Source organism: Sorex fumeus, unplaced genomic scaffold (assembly GCF_029834395.1).
Source record: "Sorex fumeus unplaced genomic scaffold, SorFum_2.1 ptg000069l, whole genome shotgun sequence".
Taxonomy (NCBI): domain Eukaryota; kingdom Metazoa; phylum Chordata; class Mammalia; order Eulipotyphla; family Soricidae; genus Sorex; species Sorex fumeus.
The window spans coordinates 853,400-869,421 of record NW_026606126.1 but is presented as its reverse complement, the minus strand read 5'-3'; the positions used below and the strand labels follow the sequence as shown (position 1 = coordinate 869,421).

At 45.8% G+C, this 16,022-nt stretch overlaps 1 protein-coding gene across 1 annotated transcript; it reads left to right on the top strand.

Moving 5' to 3' along the window:
- Positions 1–5,291: 5,291 nt before the first annotated feature.
- PRSS23 (serine protease 23) lies at positions 5,292–14,802 on the top strand. The gene is made up of 2 exons (XM_056128831.1): positions 5,292–5,382; positions 13,172–14,802. Exon 2 carries the CDS (start codon positions 13,174–13,176, stop codon positions 14,308–14,310), a length of 1,137 nt encoding a protein of 378 aa, XP_055984806.1. The 5' UTR covers positions 5,292–5,382; positions 13,172–13,173; the 3' UTR covers positions 14,311–14,802.
- The last annotated feature ends 1,220 nt before the right edge of the window (positions 14,803–16,022 follow it).

Here is a 16,022-nt window from a genome sequence, read left to right as displayed (position 1 = left end):
CACGTGTATACCTACATATACACATTCCATTAACATAGAGCTGCTACAATCAAATCTTCATTCTCCTATTGACCCACGGATGGTAATCAACACTACAGTGAAGGTGCTCAATGTTTGTTAAAGTCTTGCTTATATCTTCGTCCTTTGAACTTCTGTTCAAATCTACCCTTTCATGGAAGACATCAACCAAAGTGGGGATATTAATTCCCTCTAGGATACTGTATACCTGTCATCTAAGTTAGCCATCATGTCCTTGTCTCCTTTATGTGTTTATATCCATAACATAAATTTCTGGGCATGGAGGTTATTTGCGACTTCCACCTCATATGACCTCCAAGAGTAACACTGTACAAAGTAGAGAATAAACAAGTGTATCTTTCCCTGAATGAATTTGGGGGATCTCACCAAGCAGTGCCTAGAGGATACTCCTGGCTCAGTGCTCAAAATTTCCATTGCCTGGCAGTGAGGGAATTTGAACCAGCGTTGCAGCTGTATGTTAGGCAAGGCAAGTGCCTTAACCTTTGTATGAGCTCATCTCTGCTCACCACTCCGAAAGCAATTTTTAACAAATCATTGTTATGCACACATGAGAAGTGTTTGAGAGTTGCTTCTATGGAGTTGAAAAGTTATTAAACAAGTGAGGGTTTGAGGTTATTTGGGCTTTGGGGGAGTGGTAGGAAAATGGGACAAAGAAAAAAATAAAAGGAAAAGTCAGCAGGAAGACACCTATTTACACAGGCATATTTCTTGAAGGTCAAAAAATCACTCAGGTCTGTGGTCTTCCTCATGCAAACACACTGACAACCACAAGCCAGCAGTGTGCCCTCATTTCACGGCTGACAGCTCCAGAAGGAGAGTCAGAGGCGCTTGTTCAAGCCCTGAGCTCTTCAGGACTGAGAGCTGTTTTTGGTCAAGAGGCAGAGACTGACAGTAGCAGAGGTCAGAGAGCAGGGGCTCATGGAGGTTTGGCCTTGTCCCAAATGTTCAGTGAGAATTCCCTCACATGTCCAGAGCAGGTGTCTTGGAAGTGGAAGGAACTAAGGTCAACCAAGGCCCAGTAGATCTCTTAGAGATTGAAACTACCCCATCTAGGGACATCTGCTGAGAAATACCCTTGTAATCAGAGAAAATTATCTAAAGAATGATACACATATAGAAAGAAGATGTCACATGAAGTTGTTTTCCCTGTTGTCATGTAAATCCCCCGACTCTTTCCTGGACGCCCCCCCTCCACCCCATCCCATTCCTTTGCATGGTTTATAAACACCCAGCTTGTTTCATCTGCTTTAGAATGTACAGTCCAGTATGTTGTTCATGTGCAGTTATTCAATCTGGTCTTTTCCTCCCACTAATATGATGGTTGTAATTGTGTTTAAATAACCCAGAATAGAAAGAATGCAGAGAGGGAGGGGGAGACCCCCCCCCCCGTCCCACCTAATTCTCTCACTTTTCTTGGGTCCTTCTGTGCCAATTTCTCTCTGATAATTATCTTGTTCTCCAGGAATCTGTCTCCCCCAATTGTTTACAACACAATTTTTCAAATTGCCAGGACAAATGAGCCAAGAATGTGGATGTAGGTGAAGGTGGTACTAAGGAAGAGCTGGTCCACAGGGCCGAGACGTCTTGTTCTTTGGGCCTACCAGATACAAGAGCTAATATTTACTGAGGATTTGCCTGTGTGAGGGCTGAACATTATATGAGTCAGGAAGCATCCAGTTCTTCCAATGGTTGAGGACACAGCAACCATTTTCGGACAGGAAATTGAAGGGCAGAAAGGTTAAAGTAAAAGCTACAATTCAAGCAAGAGGCAGAGCTTGTGTGAAACTTTCATAAGCAAGCACATTGGCACACTCTTTTGATAGTGGTCAGTTTCCTATGGCCACCATTCTCACTTGGTACTCTTTTTTTTCACAGTTTTATTTATTTTTCGTCTTATATTTATTTATTGAATCACTGTGGGAAAAACTAAGCTTTCAGGTTTAAGTCTCAGTCATACAATGATCGAACACCTTTCCCTTCACCAGTCCTCACTTTTCATCACCAAGAACCCCAATATACCCCCGCTTCCACCCCACCCAATGCCTGTGAGGCAGATGATTTCTACTTAACTCTTCTCTACATTGATTACATTCATCATTTTGACAAAAGATGCACCATTATTGTTTAGAATTCCCCTCCCCACAATCAGAATTGCTGAAAAGGCATTGTGAAATACTTTGTTTTCTATAGCTGGTTATAAGAATCATATAATGTTGTGCGGCTGCTATTGCTGCCATGCAATTTTGGATTTCTGCAAAGAGCCAGATAATTACGAGACTGGTTTCTGTGCGTCTGGTGTCATGGCTGTGCCAGAGAGCAGCTCATGGGGGATAACTCCAGAACTCCATTGGGCGTGAAGGACGAGCTGGTACCACTCCCCTTCCCATGAGACTGCAGTTGCCCCATCACCGCTGGCTCATACCTGGCTTTCCTATAAGCTCTGAGGCAGCGACCACCTTGCTGCTGGGGGGGGAGGGGGGGAGGCAGAAGGGACCAACACCCTTTCCCTCCCAGGGAGGCATGGAGCCATAGTTTAATGCATGGTCCATTCACATTTCTGCCACAAGCTGCCGGGCTCTGGATTAAGTCCTTTTGCCTCTGGAGCCATCTTCGTGCCAGAGAGCCACTCATAGGGGGCAACTTGTGACCTCGGTAGGGCGTGAAGGACAAGTCGGTACCGCCCCCTTCCCATGAGATTGCAGTTGCCCAGTCACCACCGGCTCATACCTGGCTTTCCAATAAGCTCTGAGGCGGCGGCCACCTTGCGGCAGGGGGGGAGGTGGGAGAGGGGGAAGGCGGAAGGGAAGGGAGCAATACCCTTTCCCTCCCGGGGAGGCGTGGCACTGTAGTTTAACGCATGGTCCATTCATTTTTCTGCCGCAAGCTGTCAGGCTCTATATTAAGTCCTTTTGCCTCTGGAGCCATGGCTGTGTATGCAGTCCAGATGCATTTCTGCCAAAAGCCACTGGGTTTCAAGATTTGTTTCTGAGTCTCTAGGATCATGGTCATTAATCAGCTTGATCAGGAGCCAGAGAGGCCGTTTGTAGGCGGTGACTCGAGGTCTCGTTGGGATGGGGAGGAAAGAGCCAGTTCCACCCCAATCTGGTGAGGCCCCTCATGTCTCGTCACTGCAGGCCCAAACCTGACTGTCCAGTGCCCTCTGGAGGATGGCAGTCACCAGGCCGCCAGGGGGAACAGGCTAAGGCACAAAACCTATTCCCACCTGGAGTGGCCCAGCCCCTGTAACCTACTGCAGGAACAAGACGCATTTCTGCCAAAAGCTTTTGGGTACCGAGATTTGTTTCTGAGCCTCTGGGATCATCGCTGTTAAGCAGTTTGATCAGGAACCAGAGAGGCCATGCCTCCACTTATATAGCTGAGCCGGAGGTGGTTTTGTGGGTGTGTCTCCCACATACCTAACTTTTGGCCATTTACTTTCTTGGTAAACTTTGCCCCAAGTTTTTGGGGTCTGGCCAAAGGCACAGCTGCAATTTTGAGGTATCTGAAAGCCTGACAGTGCCATCAGGCTGCTCGCCTCACAGGTACAGATTGACCTGCTAGTGGCACCATACCCCCAACATTTGGTACTCTTACTTGGTCTAGTATGCCATAAGTACTCAATAAGCGTTGGTTGGAGGAAAGCGAATAATACCCCAGCATGACTGAGGAAGCTGACTTCTTCCTTTACTAATACTATCCCTGGCTGCTCTATTATGTAGGATAACTGGGGACCAGAGAGATGGTACTAAGGACAAGATGTTTGTTTCACATGAAGCTGATTCTCTTTCCATCCTGGGCATCAGACCGTCCCTGAGCACCAGCAGAAGTGACCCCTGAGGACAGAGCTAGGAGTAAGTCCAGAGCCTAATCCAAAACCAAACCAAACTGAAACAAGCAAAAAACTCAAGTAGGATGACTGACTTTTAAAGGTGTTTAACCCAACTAGGAACTACAGATACTGATAGGTCATTTCACTTTTTTAATAATTATAATTAAAAAGTGACTCTGAACACATTCTGAATCATCAGAATTACCATTTTTTCTTTTTATAAGTTTATTTATTGAATCACCATGAGAACAGTTACGAAGCTTTCGGGTTTAAGTCTCAGTCATACAATGATGAAACACCTATCCCTTCACCAATGCCCATTTTCCACCACCAAAAACCCCAGTATATGCTCCATCCCACACCCTCCTCCTACCCGTGAGGCAGATGATTTCCACATTACTCTCTCTCTACTTTGATTAAATTCAATATTTCAACCCCAGACCCATCATTATTATTTGGGATTTTACCCCAACACTCAGATCTGCCAAAAAAGCAACAGCAGACAATTTATTTTCTATTGCTGGTTATGAATAATATATGATGTCACGCAGCCCCATCCCCCTGTTGGAACCCCGCAGGCAGCAGGCAACTAGCACCCACTCAAATCTTACTGTGCTGGGAGGGGACCGTCTATGTAGCACTGACAAATTTGGGTTTTCCCCAGAGTTTCTTCAGAAGCTGTAACTTATAATGGTCTTATGTCTACATACAACACACTTTAAGAAAACATAATTTAAGTCAATTATGGGGATTTCCAAGAAAAATGTCCCCGTAGAGTGGTGGAGGGTATGGGCACTCGTATTAAAAAGGGCGCTCCCCTCCCGCACCCCTCGGGAGCACAGCGACCGGGGTCCAAGCAGAGCAGCTGAGCGGGCTGGGGGAGGGGGCAGGCAGCCCAGGGCAGCCGGCCCTCCGCTCGCGTTCCGCCCTGGCCGTAGGGCAGGGGCCTGGGGAGGCCGGCCACAAGGGGGGCGGGCGCGGTGGGCCTCAAGCGCCGAGAAGCCCCTGCAGGTCCCCGAGCGCGCGGAGCACGCGCGGTCCGGGACAGGGCGGGGCCTGGGGTGGGGGCGTGACCTGCGGGACGAGGCGGATAGGAGGCGTGGCTTTGGGCGAGGCGGGGCGGGGCCTGGCGGGCGGGGGAGGGACCCGAGGAGCTGTGCGGGGCGGGGCCTGGGCGAGGCTGTGCGGGACGGGGCCGGGGGGGCGGGCGGAGAGGGCTGGGGCAACGACTGGCGGGCGGGCCCGTGACCTGGGGGGGGGGGGGGCGGGCGGAGCCTGACGGGCGAGGGCGGGGCCTGGCGGACGGGGCGGGGCCTGCGGGGCGGGGCGGGGCGGGGCGCGGCGAGGCGGGCGCGGCGGGGCGGGGCGGGGCCTGCGGGGAGGGGCGAAGCGGGCGCGGCGGGGCGGGCGGGAGGCTCCGGGTCCCCGCGCCCCCGCCAGCCTCGAGCCGCGCGCGCCGTTCCGGCGCCGACCCGACTGTGAGCGGCGCAGCGGGCCCCGGAGCGGCGGGCGCGGTGAGTGCGGGCGCGGGGCAGATAAAGGCGCAGGGGGCGACCGTGGGCTGCGGAGTTGGCGGTGCTGCAGCCTGGCCCGGACACCCTAGGGGAGAAAGTTCCGCGCGTGCCGTCGAGGATGCGGGGGAAGAGGCGCAGCGGGTGCGGGCGAGCCCCGCCGGACCGGGCGAGGCTGCCTTCCCCTGCAGGCGCGCGCACACGACCGCTGTGCCCATGCTCTCTGCGTGCGCCTCTTCCAGCTCTGAGCTTTGGTGTTGCGCCCTGGGCACACGCGGGTGAGCTCTGCAGAGAGCGAGGACGGTGCAGGAGCCCGGCTGGGGAGCAGAGCGTGCGTCTGAGCCTTAGGGCGGGGGTCCTCGTCCCCGAGACGGTCATCCGCCAGTATCCGCCCTCGGAGTGTTTCTCCTTCAGTCTGCGGACAGTCATCCCCAATTAACGTGAACATAAAAGTTTTTTGTTGTTTAAGTTGGTTTGAAAGAGGGAGCAGAAGAATTAAATGAAGAAAACTGCCTCTCCAGAAAATTGATTTGCTTTCCAACATCTCATGAGAAACCATTTGATTTTAAAAAGAAGCCAGGGGGCGGGGGGGGTGTAACTTTTATCTCCTGGAGACTTAGGAACACTGAGACTTTAAGAACAACCTTTGCTGGTGGGAAACTCATGCTTTTCAGGATTGTGTCTGAGTCTCCCTGTGTCACAATCACCTTCGCTGGGCATGAGGGAAGGAGCTGAATTCATAACTCACAAGACAGCATTTTAGAATCCTGTGAGTTCATGACAGCATTTAAAGGACTATATCTGTGTTCCAGGAATCTGTAAGATACAGACCGAATATTGGAGAGGGAACCCAGAAAATTCCCCCAAAGCCATCTTACTTACTTGGAAAGTGTGTGCGCCCCTAGCTACACCACCTGCGTTTGAATAAAGCGTTTCATATGTATTTATTACTCTTAATTAAAGCCAAAAGATAGCTTGTCATACATTCTTGTGCCCAGGGGAAACATTTTCAAGGTAACTAATATGGATCTCATTTTTTGTAACACTGACAGTCTATTCAGGTAGATGGTGACCCTGCCCGCATTTTTGTCTGTAGTATTAAGTGCCAAACTGCCCATTAGTGGATCTGAGAATATAACTGGCCTGACCTGCAGTATTTAACAGTCTCTGTTTATGCACGTCTCTTCTAGACCCCTTTAATACCCCAGCTTTATTTGTGCATAACTCACTGATTCTGGGGGATTCGTTTCTCATGGTCTCACCATGGAAAGTTTTAGATACTTTCTGCTGCACGGTTGATCCCAGGCAAACTAAGTCATTCAGTTTGCCGGAGCTCTCATAGAGAAGCTAAACTTGACCGCAAGATTATGTTTTGTGTAGCTGGACTTCTAAGTGCCCTGCATTCTCCCCTTGACAAGACTGTATCATTCTGAAAACATTATGTGATTATTAGGTCTGACTTGCTTTCACAGGTTCTGTGACACAGGAAACTGGAAGTAAGCCTGTGACTGTAGACCACTTGACAGAGTTTTGTTTTAGGTGTTTGCAATTAGAATTAGTATGGTTTCACTGTCCAATATCACTGACCACTGACCACAGATTCCATGGAAAACCTTTGTCATGCTTCCAAATGGTATCTAAAACTTTCCATCTTGCCCTTTTCCCCACGGGTTCTTTGTCATGACTATTTGACATGGTCACAGGAATTCAGAGATTGTACATTAGAGACTGTATGTGGTAAGGATTAGGTTTTCCCACCCAACATTTATTTACTTGGGAAGTTAAATTGTTCTCCCAAACTCTTGCCGTTCTGAGCAGACTTGCTTTGCTGAACTTATGAAGACTTTTGCCAAATGAGGGAAGAGCATCCCCAGCGGCCAGCCCACACGTATGACTCTTGCTCTCTGATAACAGGCACTGTCCCTCCCCCTAAAGTTCTTAGGCAACATATGAAAGGGCAGTATTCTCATAAAGTTTAAGTATTTTTAGACAGTGGCTAGTGGGGCAGTGGCTCATTTCAGTGATGGAATAACAATGGGTTACCCCCTAGTGAGTCAGATATAAAGTTGAAAATATAATACATTTTCCATATTACTAGTCATGCTGAAAAAAGTATTTGCTTACCTGAGTTTTCCATCCTGCTTTGCCATTTAAGTAAGCATAAAATACTTAGTTGTAAACTGTAAAAGTTAATTATGTATCAGAGGAATCTTTATATCCTGAAGGCTGATTCCTAGAAATGGGAAATATAGATGTGAACTTTCTTCATACAGATTTCTAGACACAGTGAAGATACTCTTTAGAATTTGTCTTTTTCTCTTTCTTTCTTCTGTCTTTCTCTCTTTCTACATTTCTCTTTTCAAGGTATGTTTGGCAAATAGCTCTTTGGGGTAAATGATTTATTTGTAAAGGCAGGAGAAAATTTAAAGTTATGTGACCCATCAAGTTACCTTTCCAGTAATGAGATCATTAATGTTTTTCTTTCATCTGTTTATGTACTAGAGTGTTAATGTGTTAGTAAATTTAAATGGGTGTAGGGCAGACTTCCTTCAAGTTTATGAAATTGTAAACAGTAATTGATTATCTCCCAGGGAGTTATTTCATGATAAGGTGAATTGGGAAATGCATGTACAACCACTAGCTTTATTTGCAGACATTTATTTGAAGCCAGAGGCATGTTATTAATGAGGAAGGAGTGTGGAGCACTGGTCCCGGTGGCTGTGCCTCAGCCAAGGTTCTCTGGGCCTCAGAACTCTCCCCGGTGTCTTTCTGAGCACAGTCACTCACAGTGCTCCCCCCACCCCTCCCCACCCCTCCTCCACACCCCCTCAGCTCCTGCTGTGGGAGCCACCCTCTAAGAGAGAAACCCAGACAGGCCAGGAGATAGAGCAGAGTAATAAATTCTTCTTTTAGTTTTTGCCTAATCCTCCCACCACTGACTCCAAATCTTCCCATCGCTGATTCCAAACTCATGATTAGAAAGCGATGGTTATAGACACTGTCTGTAAACAGCTTAGTGCCTGGCCTGGGCTTCTGTGACCCTGGAAAATTATAAAATCAGACAATACCAGAGCTGAGATACTAGTGAAAGAGGCCATCCATTCACATCAGTGAATTTAAAACAGTTTGTAAAGCACCCTAACTACACCTTTGGTTCAAGGAGAAGGCTATTTATGAAACTTATTACTTAAATATAGGATCCAGTTTAGTCCTCTTGGGGACTTGGAAATGTGTTTAAATTCCCAAATTCTGATGGATATTTAAAAACTGAATCAATTGGAAATAATTTTACTTACATTTGTGTCTTTTTACATTTATTTCTTTTATAATTTTTGGTGGGTGTGGTTTGGGGTTTTTAATTTAATTAATTAATATGTTGGTTGATGTGGGGTTGGAGTTTAAATCCAGCGTTGCTCAGGGTTTACTCCTGGCTCTGAGCTCAGGGATCACTCCTGGTGGTCCTCCAGAAACCATTTGTAGTATTGGGATTGAACCAGGGTCAGCTGTACGCACAGCATGTGCCCTACCCACTGTACCATCTCTCCAACTCTTGACCTGCATTTGTCTTTGAAAATCTGCATATAAACTTAAGTTTGTTTAAAATACAGTTTTATAACTCTGAAAGTTCTTTAATGAAAACACAATATGGTCAGGGGAATAGAAGGTTAGTATGGGCATAAGGCATTTGTCTTGCACACAGTCAAACCAGATTCGATCCCCAGCACCCAGTATGGAACCCCAAGACCCACCACGCATGATCCCCGAGTGCAGAGCCAGAAACAAGCCTGAGCACTGCTGGGTGTGGCTCAGAAGCAACAACACAAGACAACATGGTTAGAATAAAGTCTGCATGCAATTAATGAACTGAGCTTAAGTGATAATACATAGAATTTTAAAGCAGTGTTTCAAGCTAATGGAATAATTGTTGGCTTATTTCTTATTTACTAATCTGAGATATCTGAAAAGTTTATTTCTGAGATACTCTTTTAGAACAAAAATATGCAGTAATATTCTACAGAACTTCTTTAGCATTCCCTGACAACATTCTGAGATTTGTGAGCAACCTGTAATTTGTATGTGATTTGGCATAGTGATCTGTCATTTTGTTGAAGAACAAATTTGATCCCTAGTGCTGAAAGACTGGCTTGGTGCCAGAGCTGTCCACTCCACGCTCCCTCCAGGACGCTCTGATTCTCCGTGCCCACTTGCTTTCACTAACTGGTTTCTAAAAATGGTTTTTTTTCTTGAAAGATACTGAAAAAAAAACAAAAAGTCGTAGTGGCATTGTGAAATGAAACATGCTTCAGAACCTTTGGAAGTGTTTTGTAAATAGGGATTTACTCTACAGGCAAATCACTTGGAAAAATTTGAATCTGTTTCACCAAAAGGGGGCTAAGTCATTAACACACAGTTCCTAGTGACATTTTAATGTGGACAGGGACTGGCCTCAGGCTCTTCTGTGATAGCCTTGCCAGTGAAATGTTCCAATGTTTGAATAAAAGGGTAAAGCTAAAAACTATGCTGCCAGAACATTTTTGGCATAGTAGATCATTGAAATTACTCTCCTGGGATCCAGTTAACGTCCGGATTTTAGATTTGGGGGTTTGAAGATGCAGTCCCACATCACTGTTCCTCAACCCTTGTCCAGCAAAGTCCCACATGCCTTGCTTCCATCCTGTGCCCATCCCGCCTGCTACCATGCCTACTGGTTGGCCTCCTAGTCTCGACTGAAAAGCGCTGCTTAGGATCCTGACCTCTTAAACTGTAGCTCACAACCCCATGTGGGGGTCTCCTAGCTGAATGTGAAAGTTGCAAAACTGGTATAAATGGCAACAGCAAAACATTTCTGAACATGCAGCACCCAGAACTTAGATTCAAACCCAAACATATCATAAATCCAAAGTGTTTAAGGCAGCGCTTACCCAAGTTGGTTTCTTGTCTCAAAAAAGGGTCATAGATGTTTAAGAAGCCCTACTATTGATATGAGCATATTTTAAGTATCTGTTGTTTAAGCACATTGAAAATTGTTTCCACAACTGAAGATGGCACATATTGTTATCACTGTCTCTCCTTCTCACTTTCCCCACACCCAAGAACAGTATTTGGAAATTAGTTTAGTTCCTAGATCCTGTTTAGCTTATGCATCTGTTGCTTAGTGTTAGCAGACATTATTGTTGTCCATGTTAGTCAAAATTAGAAGATAAATTATAAGACCTAAGCTAGAGCCCTGTGGGAGATGCTTGGTTCCTCCAAGTATAGAGCACACTTGGCAAGGATCTTGGCATGGGATGCATGTAATCACCCATACAAGAACTTACAGAGAAAAGGCTGTCCAGGTCCTGTGTGTGTCCCAGGAACTGGGATACTGGAATAATTAGGTACAGAACTAGCCCTCCAAAGACCCCTGTTCACTCTTTAATTCCCCATTGGGGATGTGAGTTCTGGTGCTGGCTTCCCCTCCCTTACACCTTTGTTACAGCAGTAGCCCCAACAAGCATATCCAGAGGTCTGCACACTCATGCACACACCTTGTGGTTTTTAGGGATTTAGAAAAATAATTATAGGTATTTACTCCTCCACCAATGGGCCCAGATTCGAAAATATGAGAAATAAAAATCCTTTCAACATATCAGAAAGACCTGGACAATTGGATTTTTCAGGGACTTATTTCTTTTCCCATCCCTGTTTTCAGCAGAAATGGAATCAAAGAGAAAGAGTGAAGCATAAGGCCCCAGAGATATAGGGGAAAGGCTGTTAGAGTATGATCTGGGGCATCTGGACTGGCATGACCAGCTTAACTCACTCATGTTAATGGAACTGCCCAGTAAAAGGAAGCAAAAGGCACCCAGAACTGCCTGTGTACTTGTAGAAAGAAAGAGGGAGTAAAGAACTCCTTCCTCCTGAGTCTGAGTGTTCTGCCAGCCTTGTGACGTTGACCTTCTCTGTCCTTCTGTCCTACTTGATGAGCAACTCAGCTTCTCTTGAACAGAAAATTCTGAGCCAGGCAGAGACAACTAACTGAACTGATCGAACCAGATTGTTAGACAAATCTTGCAGAGTGAAATCCAAACTCCTTCATCAAATCTATACCACCTTTCATCATAGTCCAGCTCTTACCGGCTATTGCCACCTCTTTATCTATCTTGTTCTTGCAGAAATAAGCAGAGTTTCCGAAGTGCTGTCCACTGTTACGAGCCCATGTCTCCTCACTGTGTGACCATTTCCTCTCCAGTCTGTTAGCTAAACTTCAGTTCAATTTCAGAACCTTCTCACAGGGTGAGAGAGATAGCACAGTGGTTAAGACACTTGTCTTGCGCACAGCTAGCTCCAAGTCAGTCCTTGGTACCACATATGGTCCTCCAAGCCCCACCAGAAGTAATCCTTGAGCACAGAGCCAAGAGTAAGACCTGAGCACTGCTGGGTGTGTCCCTAGAACCAAAACCCATCTCAAGGGCACATACCAGATTATCTCACTCACCTGTGATATATAAAGAAACAAAACAAGAGAATGTTGACAAACCCTTGGCCTATAATTGTAAAATAAGCAGATGGGGGAGGGGAAGTAGGGAGAAAAAAGTAGGGTACAATTGACATCATAAGGACGAGTGGTAGGTCTCAGGTGTGGTGAATGTGCATATCAAATTTATAAACATTCACACTGCTGTAATCATGTTGTCTACACTACAATAAAAAGTTAAAAATAAACACTTCATACCTTTATTTCCCCTTTATTTCCACAAGAGAGTTTTCCTGCCTTTCCTCAGAGCAGCCACATGATCCACGCATATCTCTGTCAACAGCACTCAACCTATGCCATTCAAACGAAATACTTTAGGGCCACACTTTTGGTTCATTTACTTACTCTTCTTTTGGAGAAAACATTCGTTTATTACTGTATGCTAGCACAGGCCTAGATTCAGTGCATCTAGACCAGCTGAGAACAGCTTGGTAAGGAGCTGACCGGATTACAATGTGAACATCTCAATGCAGCGTTGAAGTGTTTTGTCTTTAACAAAGATCCTGGTAGAGTAAAATAAAATCCAAAGAAAGTAGAAATACATTGCACCTTAGAGGTCTTGATATCCTGAAACTGAACCTCTCATGTTGTTCAAGGGTGGGACTCAGCAGGGGAGCATTTGCTTTGCAAGTGTGAGGCCCTGGGTTCAATTCTCAGCACTACATTTTTTTTTAATAAAGAAAAGTTTTTCTTAGATTAAAAGGAAAGGAAAAAATTTAAATCTCATATATTCTTGTGAATGGAGTCTCCATGTCAAAATTTTCATGGCCATTGGATTCCCATTGAGCGTGACCCTATGAACTATCTGGCCTAGGTGCCTTTGAGGCTCTGTAAACAGCTCAGTTTAAATCTACTCTCTACACAGCTCTTTGCCATTTTCCAAGTAATACTATAATGAGAGTGAGGGAAAGAACAGAAAGACAGGGAGCCCAAGAGACATCAGAAAGGTTTAAAATCAATCACAAAGTATGCTTAAGCTTGCACGTAAATTGGGTGTGATGAAGCAGTTTGTGTAGGGATGAATGATCCTCTGCATTCTTCTTCTGAGCCGTCAGGGACAGGAACTTCAAGCTTAGATGGAATGAGCAGCCAGTCTCACTGGGGGACCGACCACAGGAATGCTCAGTCAATTGCACTGGGCTTGAGCCCGTTGCTCTGATTCCTCTCCTCAGCGTGAAGGGTTCAGAGACTCAGGAGCAGTGAGACATTCCTCTCAACCGTTCTGCATGCTCAACCCCTTGCCCTTCTGATCTCCTTGTTTTTCTTTCACCAGAGAGATGCTCAGCATGGCAGGCATTCGAGGGCTCCTCTGCCTCTGCCTCCTCCTCTACGCCGTCGGGCAGGTGAGCCCCTACAGTGCCCACTGGAAGCCTACCTGGCCAGCCTACCGACTCCCTGTAGTCTTGCCCCAGTCCACCCTCAGCTTAGCCAAGCCTGACTTTGGGGCCAGAGCCAAGCTGGAGGTGACCTCCTCCTGTGGACCACAGTGTCACAAAGGAGCACCACTGCCTACTTACGAAGAGGTCAAGCAGTACCTGGCTTATGAAACCCTCTATGCCAATGGCAGCCGCACGGAGACACAAGTGGGCATTTACATCCTTAACAGCGAGCGGGGCGAGTCGGCTGGGAAATCACGGAGGAAGAGGCAAATTTATGGCTATGATGGCAGGTTTAGCATTTTTGGGAAAGATTTCCTGCTTAACTACCCTTTCTCAACCTCAGTGAAGTTGTCCACTGGCTGTACCGGCACACTGGTGGCAGAGAAGCACGTCCTCACTGCTGCTCATTGCATCCACGATGGGAAAACCTACGTGAAGGGCACCCAGAAACTCCGAGTGGGCTTTCTGAAGCCCAAATTTAAAGACGGTGCTCAGGGCACCAACAGTTCCAGCTCAGCTGTGCCCGACAAGATGAGGTTCCAATGGATCCGGGTAAAACGCACGCATGTGCCCAAGGGCTGGATCAAGGGCAATGCCAATGACATCGGCATGGATTATGACTATGCCCTCCTGGAACTCAAGAAGCCCCACAAGAGAAAGTTCATGAAGATCGGGGTGAGTCCCCCTGCCAAGCAGCTCCCAGGGGGCAGGATCCATTTCTCTGGCTATGACAACGACCGTCCAGGCGATTTGGTGTATCGCTTCTGTGATGTCAAAGAAGAGACATATGACCTGCTGTACCAGCAGTGTGATGCCCAGCCTGGGGCCAGTGGCTCAGGGGTGTATGTGAGGATGTGGAAGAGACAGCAGCAAAAGTGGGAACGCAAAATTATTGGCATCTTTTCAGGGCACCAGTGGGTAGACATGAATGGTTCTCCCCAGGATTTTAATGTGGCGGTTCGAATCACCCCTCTCAAATATGCCCAGATTTGCTACTGGATTAAAGGGAACTACGAAGATTGTAGGGAGGGGTGACACTGTATTCCCTCCTGACTGCATTTGGTTTTCATGTAAATGTTTTAGGAGAAGCCAAATTTGGTTGTTGGTGTGTGTGTGTGTGTGTGTGTGTGTGTGTGTGTGTGGGTCTGTCTGTGTGTATGTGTGTCTTTGTGTGTATGTGTGTCTACGTGTGTATATCTGTTTGTGGTCATATCTTGCACCTAATTTTTTCACTACAAGATGACTGGCCTTATTATTTGAAAACTGGCTTGTGTATCATATCATTTAAGCAGTTTGGTGGCAGAGTTTTGCATAGAAATAAACATACTGATATTTGGGGCAATAGGGAATATTAATGATTAAATTAATCCTTCACCTTTTGAGAACTTCATTCTGATTTTATCTGAATTTATTTCAAAGATTTCTATTAAAAACGAGGCATAGAGGAGATACCGTTTTTATTGTCTGTGTGCATATTTTCTCCTGAGAGTCATCTTCTTTCTTAATGAGTGCCTGGCTATTACTGTTTCTAAGTAGTGCCCCCTGCACCACCACCACCACATACAGACCTTAGGAACTTTCACGAGCTCCCTTCAGCAGGAAGTTTTTAATATTTTTGGTTTGAGGACAATTGCACAGTGGTGATATAATTTGTTGACTCTGTGGCACACATATTAAACATAACATATTTAAAGAGTAATATAAATATACAGTAAGGCAGTGTCCCAAGTAGCTTTCAGTTTTGAAATTGTTTCTCTTCTGAAGATTGGTGCTCTGCTATGCTGGAGAGCTTGCATGCAACACTGCAAACTTCGCAGTCACATGAGAGTCATCAAGATTAGTGATGGCAAACCTTCCAGTTAACAGAATCTCAGGATCTCACATTCTTGAACTAGCTGTTTTTCAGAAGACAATGATCAGGGCCTAATTATAATAGGCTTCTCAGCTAACAGTTATAGTCACATTAAAAACAATCATAGCATTTTACTCCTGGAGTGTAGCACATCTCATGTTTTATCATTTGGATGGAGTAATTTAAAATGAATTAAATTCCAGAGAACAATGGATGCTTTGCTGGGCAGATGTCACAGCAGAATACCCGCTTGTTTGGAGCCTGGCACAGTGACACAGACTAATCAGAAATACCCTGCTGCAGTTTTCCATGTGCTTTCAAGGGAGCTCTGTACTTTTTGGATTTGGAAACTTATTTCCTTATTTTATAGTAAAATTTTTAGAAGATTCACTAACAAAAACTGGTATGGCTTTGTTTTGTCCCGGTAGCTTTGACTGTGCCTTTTTAAGTGGCATGCCCTCACCTGCCAGCATATAGTCAGGAGCAATAATAAAAAGGAAAATTGGGGAAGGCAAAATGGATAAGGATCCTGTGCTTTAATCAATGCTATTATGAAAGCTTTATCATTGTAATTATTTCTGGCTGAAAAGAAATTCTTTTTAATGTTTAATTTTATGGCTCGCAGCCTGGTACTTTCTCGTACGAGGACTGATGGCAGATGTTTTCCAAGCTTGCTCCCTGGGCAGTCACCAGCTGCTTGGTGGCTGCACGTGAGGTTAGTCAGATCAGCACTGAGGTGTAAACCGCCAGGTGGCTTCTAGCTGTGATTTCATGACCTTTGGGGAAGGATGATCTTGAAAAGGCACTCAAGGAATGTACATTCTGATGTCTCACTAATAAAAATAAATAAATAAAAGTTTATTAAAATCGGGGCTGAAGCGATTTAAAAAAAGGA

Coding starts and splice junctions, on each gene's coding strand:
- PRSS23 (XM_056128831.1), top strand. CDS start 13,174: ATGCTCAGCATGGCAGGCATTCGAGGGCTCCTCTGCCTCTGCCTCCTC.